Source organism: Labeo rohita, unplaced genomic scaffold, assembly GCF_022985175.1.
Source record: "Labeo rohita strain BAU-BD-2019 unplaced genomic scaffold, IGBB_LRoh.1.0 scaffold_111, whole genome shotgun sequence".
Taxonomy (NCBI): Eukaryota; Metazoa; Chordata; class Actinopteri; order Cypriniformes; family Cyprinidae; genus Labeo; species Labeo rohita.
The window spans coordinates 189,804-196,330 of NW_026127241.1; the positions used below are offsets into that span (position 1 = coordinate 189,804).

Here is a 6,527-nt window from a genome sequence, read left to right on the forward strand (position 1 = left end):
TTTACATGCACACAATAAAATAATATATTGTATTAAAAAAAACTAATAATGTATTATGATTTGCAGATTTACTCTCAATAAAAAACAATAAATATGAAAAATTTTGTAATGAAGGGACTGTCACACATTTGCTACTGTGAGGAACGAGGAGACAAGGGATAATTATAAACCACAGTCTTTAATAATCCAAACATGGGGAAACACAGGGCAGGCTGGAGACAAATGTAGCATGTTTGTAGACTTATACAGTGATGTTAACACTGGACAAAGAAGTCATAGAACAGACAACACTATAAATACTAAACTCAGCAAGGGTAATTGACGAGACACACCTGAATCAAATGAACACAATCAAACAAGGGAGAAATTGGGTCACGGAGCTCATGGGGAAAAAAAACAAACACGAAGACAGTCCATGGGCGTGACATATCACCCCTCTCCCCGAAGGCATGTCCTTGTGCTACATACAATCAAGAGGTAGGAGGGTGGGCGACTTCCGGATCCGGGCACCATGTCAGAGCCAGCATTTCGGGGGGCCATGGCGGAGCAGGCAGCTCAGGGAGCAATGGCAGAAAAGGCAGTCCAAGGAGCCATGGTGGAACAGGTAGTCCAGAGGGCCTTGGCGGGACAGCCTCTGCACTTGGCAACAGCCCTACCTGGGCTATACTCTGGATCTGAGTCCCTACCTGGGCTGGACGAGGGAACAGGAGCCCTCCCTGGGCTTGACGGGGGGACTGGAGCCCTATCTGGGCTGGATATGGAAACAGGAGCCCTCTATGGGCTAGACTTGGAGACAGGAGCCCTTTCGGGACAGAATGTCGGGACAGGAGTCCTCTCTGGGCTAGACTCAGGTGCTGAGGCCCTCCCTGAGCCAGAAGTGGGAACAGTAGCCCTCTCTGGGCTTGACTTGGAAACAGGAGCCCTCTCTGGGTCGAATGTGGGAACAGCAGCTCTCTCTGGGCTTGACTTGAAAAAAAGGAGCCCTCTCTGGGCCGGGTTTGTGAACATATGCTCTCTCTGGGCTGGAATCAGGAACAGCAACCCTCCCTGGGCTTGTGAGCAGAGCGGTGGGGGGGTGGCAGTCTTGACTGGGAAGCAGCCGGCAGACTTGAGAGTGAGGCTGCTAAAGACAGCTGGTCTTTAGCCTCTGTCATCATTGAGCACATTGGGGGAAAAACAAACACAAAGACAGTCCATGGGCATGACAGGGACGTGACAATGGAAATGTGGATCCAAATGCAGGCTTTAATAGTGAACATAGTCAGACAGGCATCCAAATAATCCAAACGGGTTATCCAAAAAAACAGGCAAAGGTCTGGGCAGGCAGTAAACAATCAAAAACCATATAAACAGTCCAAGATAAAACATATAAGGCAAGGCAAGGTAAGGTGGAGAGTGAAGAGAATGCTGGTTATTCATTCCCCCCCACCAACAATCCCTGCCGAACCTGAGACTCAAACCCACAACCTTCAGATTATAATTTTGACTCTCTAATCATTAGGCCACGACTGCCCGTTATCTAAGCTGATATAGAGCGACATCACGGCTACTCGTATGATATTGCTCATAAGGGATGTGACGAGATCCGATGTGTTGATCTCGTGATGATATCCTGGCAAAACAATTTTGCAGTGTTTACATTAGAGCTGCACGATTAATCCTTAAAATATCTTGATCTCGATTCAAACACCCACGCAATCTTATTACTAAATGACAACAATTTAGTTATGTCTATTTGGACTGTTTCATATCGCCAGTATCAGTGTAGCTTAAGAAGCACGTTTTGTTGCTGCCCGTGTTAATTAATCAGAGGGTTGGGGGTAAATGTGAACGCACAAAGAGCAATACAGTCTTTTCAACCACATTATAATCATTATTTCTGTGTTACAGACATTTAAATAACAGAAGTACTGTGATAAAAGTTTATAGTTTGGGTATAAACACGTATTGTCTACAGTAGCGATCAAAACGAAAGTACCTTAACGCTTGCATGTATAGTAACGCTTATCTTCTTCCGCCAGAAGGTGGCGACAACTGCCTGTTTGAAAAAAGTATGTCATTGAATCATTCATTCAGGAGATTTCAATAGTCAAACAAGTGAGATACTGACTTCATTGAATGTTGTTTTTTTTTTTTTTTTTTTAAATGAATATACGTTTTTAAAAGACTTAAGCAATGAACAGTTTGTCAGAACCACTAGTAAATTACGTTATTTTGTTTAGTTTTCTAATCTTTTTTCTCCAGAATCGTGAGAGAATCATGGTCTCCAATTTATTAAAAACAAGTGGGATTCTCAGTTTATCCAGAATCGTGAAGCTCTTGTTTAAATGTTTTTTTTTACTGCATATAATTCATTAAAATGGACGTTTAATTTTATAAAGTTCAAAATGCACCTACATTTTTTTGCATTTTGTCTTTTTCAGTTGAATAAAAGACTATTTTCCCTATATATTTAATCATTGAGAATATCATAAGAAAAGTTCAAAAATCTTGTCTCGTCTCATTCTCATGAACCCAGTCTCGTGTCTCGTCTCATCTCATGGAACAAGTGTCTCGCCACACCCCTATTGCTCATAGATATATTCAGATCTGAATAAAACCTAGTATGTGTTCCTGTTAAATAAAAAAGGTGCAAATATGCTATATTTACAGGTTTACTGGTATTTACTCTTTTTTTCCCCCTCCCCCATTTAATTAAGGTATTATAAATTTGGGCACACATAATTTCAGTTTATAATCTGCAAGGAACTTTACAGAATAGTTAATCTATCAAATTCAAAACGACTATTACACAAAATATTATACATAAAAATGAGCATATGAAGTAATTCATTCATCCTGCCTGCTGAAATACTCAAATGATGCACATCATTTCCTTCGGGTTGCCCATATTCGGGCACTGGCTGAACAGGGGGCTGTATGTTTGACCGCAGCATGGATATATGATCCTCAGTGAAACCATGTTCTTTGCAGATATTGTGAAGCACACAGCAGCTCAGCACCACCTTTACAAGGTCCAGGTTGCAGTCATTTTGCTTTAGGAGACAGCACTATTGTTCTTTCAGCCTCCCAAAGCTCATCTCCACTACAGACCTTGCACTGCTTAACCTGTAATTGTACATCTGTTGTTGGGGTGTCAGTCTGCCAGTGTCTAAGAAGGGTTTCATTATCCAGTTCTGCAGGGGGTAAGCAGGGTCTCTAATTAGGTACTGTCCAACATCACAGCCAGCAATGTTCACCTTGTTTTGACCCAGAAGATATCCATCACTTAACCTCTCCCACAAATGTGACTGTTTGAGCACCCTTGCATCATGCACACTTCCAGGCAAGCCAGTTCACAGATCCCAAAAGAGCCCCTTTCCATCCATACACTACCACCTGCAAGATGATTGAATTGCACCCTTTTCTGTTAAAGAAGTCCAGAGGATACTCTGTGGGTGCGATTATTGGGATGTGGCTACCATCTATAGCACTAACACATTGTGGTACTCTCCATCATTGTTAAAAAAAAAAAAAAAAAAAAAAAAAAAAAACTAGCAATTTCAACCAATTTTTAGGCATCTGGAAATCTGATGTGTAGTGGGAGGAGCAACTTATTCACATCGTTGCAAAATCCTTCAAGCTGTTGAAAACAGTGGTTAGGTCTACCCCAAAAAGGTGACTTACACTTCTGTATTCACTTCCAGTGACCAGCTTCCACAGGGCAATGGCTACCCATTTTCTCAAAGGCACACACAAACGGTAATTGGTGTGTCTTCTTTCCAGAACAGAGACGACAGCAGATGTACTCAAAGACTCTCTGGAGACACGAAAATTCTGGATAAACTGTGTCGGACTAAATCCAGGAACAATGGTATCCCACCAGTGGTGCACTCAATGATATGCCCACACAACAGCCATGCATCTTTATCCGCAGTTGTGGGGGGAAAAAAATAGTTTCAGTGCAATTATCAATAAATGTCACCTTTATTTCTATAGCAATTTATACAATACAGAATTTCAAAACAGTCTCACAACAGTAAACACATTCATATTCAGCTGTAAAGCAGATCTAACAAGCTATATAGCTCAGGTCAGATCAGTGTTGATGCAGTTCAGTTCAGTATCGGTGTAAAGTACAATATTTATTCTACAAAGGCAATTCAGCTGTTAAACTCTCCTCTACATAATATCATCATCCAGCTTAGTTCAGATAGTGTAGTTCAGTTTTGTTCTCATATTATAGCATAAAGCAATAGCTAACTTAGCTGTACCGCACTACCTTGGACAAGCTGATGACAGTGTCAGACTGGGGATTGACACAGTTTTCACAATTTGATATCGATAAACTACGATTCAATTATGATTTTGATTCTACTCAAAATTGATTAATTGAGGTATAATATTAGTTAGACATATACAGTATTAACTAATGCTGTAACTATATAGGTAATGTCTCGGTCCATCAGGGAACGAGGGTTACCATACATAACCGAGACATTCCCTATCTGTCGTTCACTCCAACGTTGTGTCGAGTGTATGACACTAGGGGTCCCTATCCAACACACCACAACTGCTGGACTGCGTAACAAGTGAACAGGGGCGCAGATATCAACAAGCCAACATGTGGAGTAAATGCACCTCACCACTTCGTGACCTTCCAACGCCCAAAAACTTGACCTGCTCTCTTACTGGGGCAGAGGTCCTTCAGCCGGAGCCATCCCTCGTAGTAAAAACAGTAGAAAAATGGATGAGAATCTTGGCAAGAACGTTGGGACAGTGGCTGTTCCTCTAGAGGGAGGGAAGCCACCACGGAGATCACATCCTACCCGTAGGGGAGGTAACATGTGAAAAATCACCGCAGAGGGAGTGGTACATAGGAAGGATTCTGAGGTGGGCTCCACACAAGGGGAGACTACCGGAACTCAGAAGCTAGAGACAGAGCCTGTCTCAGAGGAAACACTGCATCTTAAGGGAATATAGGTGGAAAATACACACATGGGGCAGCATGAGGAGCCACTACATTTGGAGCATCAACCCAAAACAAGAGTTCACATGTGACAACCTACCCTGTATTGGGTTGTAATAGCAAGTTCCTCTGCCGAACTTGGCTACATTAAATGTGCTAGAATAATGGAAACAGAGGTGAGCGCAGTCAGGAGATGGCACAGAAACCAACTGACTAAAGGGGCTCAACGGATCTTACTGTAGGCCACAGACAGATCAAGAGGGGATGTGGTGGGAGGGTTCTCTAAGGAATCTGATAAATCGTGCTCCACCGATCTGCCTTCCAACAAGTCGTGGTAGCTGCCACATGGATCTTGGGTGTAGAAGCAGAAAGGTGCCTATCCAGGCCTCCTTGGAGGAGGGATAGCACAGATTTGATGCTGCATCTCCTTGGGTTCTTCTCTTAGGAAGAACACCTGCACCATTTCCAGGATGTACCACCGCCTAATGGAGGGGGCTCTGTCCTGTGTAAGGTCCTTACCACTGCGGGTGGAAAGTTTCTGGAGACCTCTTGGTCGCATCCAGGGACCATAGAAGGAAGTTCCAGAGATCTGGGCACAGGTGCCAAATTGTGCCCTTCCCCTGAGAAAGGAGCTTCTTTCTCAGAGGGATGTGCCAGGAAGGGATTGATGATAGGAGCACGAGCTCCGAGAACCAGGTTCTGTTGGGCCAAACAGGGCTACCAGAAGAATCTGTTCTGTATTCTTCCCAACATTGCACAGTGTCTGTGCAATAAGGCTCACTTGGGGATAAGCGTGTTTACGTAAGCCGCTCGGTCAGCTGTGTGCCAATGCATCTGTACTGACGGGGGCCTCGGTCAGGCCGTACCACCACTGGCAATGAGTGGATATTGGTGAGGAGAACAGATCTACCTGTGCCTGGCTGAACCGACTCCAAATCAGCTGGACCATCTGAGGGTGGAGCCTGAAGGTGCGGAGCGACAGGGATAGGCTGCAGGGTGAACCTTGTACTGATGAGCCCGACTTCGAAGACGGAGTCTTGGAAGGGTCAAGACATAACAGTATGCGTCCTTCAGGTCTAACGCCACTAACAAATCCTGAACCCTGACACATGAAGAAATGTGTTTAAGGGTTAATATTTTGAACGGGAGCTTGTGAAGGGCCGATTCAAAAAACCTCAGATTTGGGATTGGTGTGAGTCCACCACCCTTCCTCAGTACAATGAAGTAGGGGCTGACAAACCCCTTCTTCATTTCGGCTGAGGGGATAGGCTCTATCGAACCCTTTCCCAGGAGGGTTGCGATTTCCGCTTGAAGGACCACAGCATTCTCGCCATTCTGAGCTGATTTTGTAAGAGAATGCCATAGAACTTGGCGGACGCCTCGCATGTCCGTGTTTTTGTATTTGAGGTCTCCCTGCACATTCCCATGACATATTTCTTCAGACTAACACAAAAAATAAAGGCGACAGGTTAAGTAAAATATAATGAATGTAATACAGTGCTTCTCTCTAGAGTTATTTTTTTTTCTAGCTATCGAATTTTTGTACAATGAATGTCTTTCCTGAGGTAGAGGTAAATGT

At 43.7% G+C, this 6,527-nt stretch overlaps 1 protein-coding gene across 1 annotated transcript; it reads left to right on the plus strand.

The window, feature by feature from the left end:
• The first annotated feature begins 380 nt into the window (after positions 1 to 380).
• LOC127157562 (uncharacterized) lies at positions 381 to 5,753 on the plus strand. Its single transcript, XM_051100785.1, has 2 exons — positions 381 to 1,114; positions 5,394 to 5,753. Exons 1-2 carry the CDS (start codon positions 512 to 514, stop codon positions 5,751 to 5,753), a joined length of 963 nt encoding a protein of 320 aa, XP_050956742.1. The 5' UTR covers positions 381 to 511.
• The last annotated feature ends 774 nt before the right edge of the window (positions 5,754 to 6,527 follow it).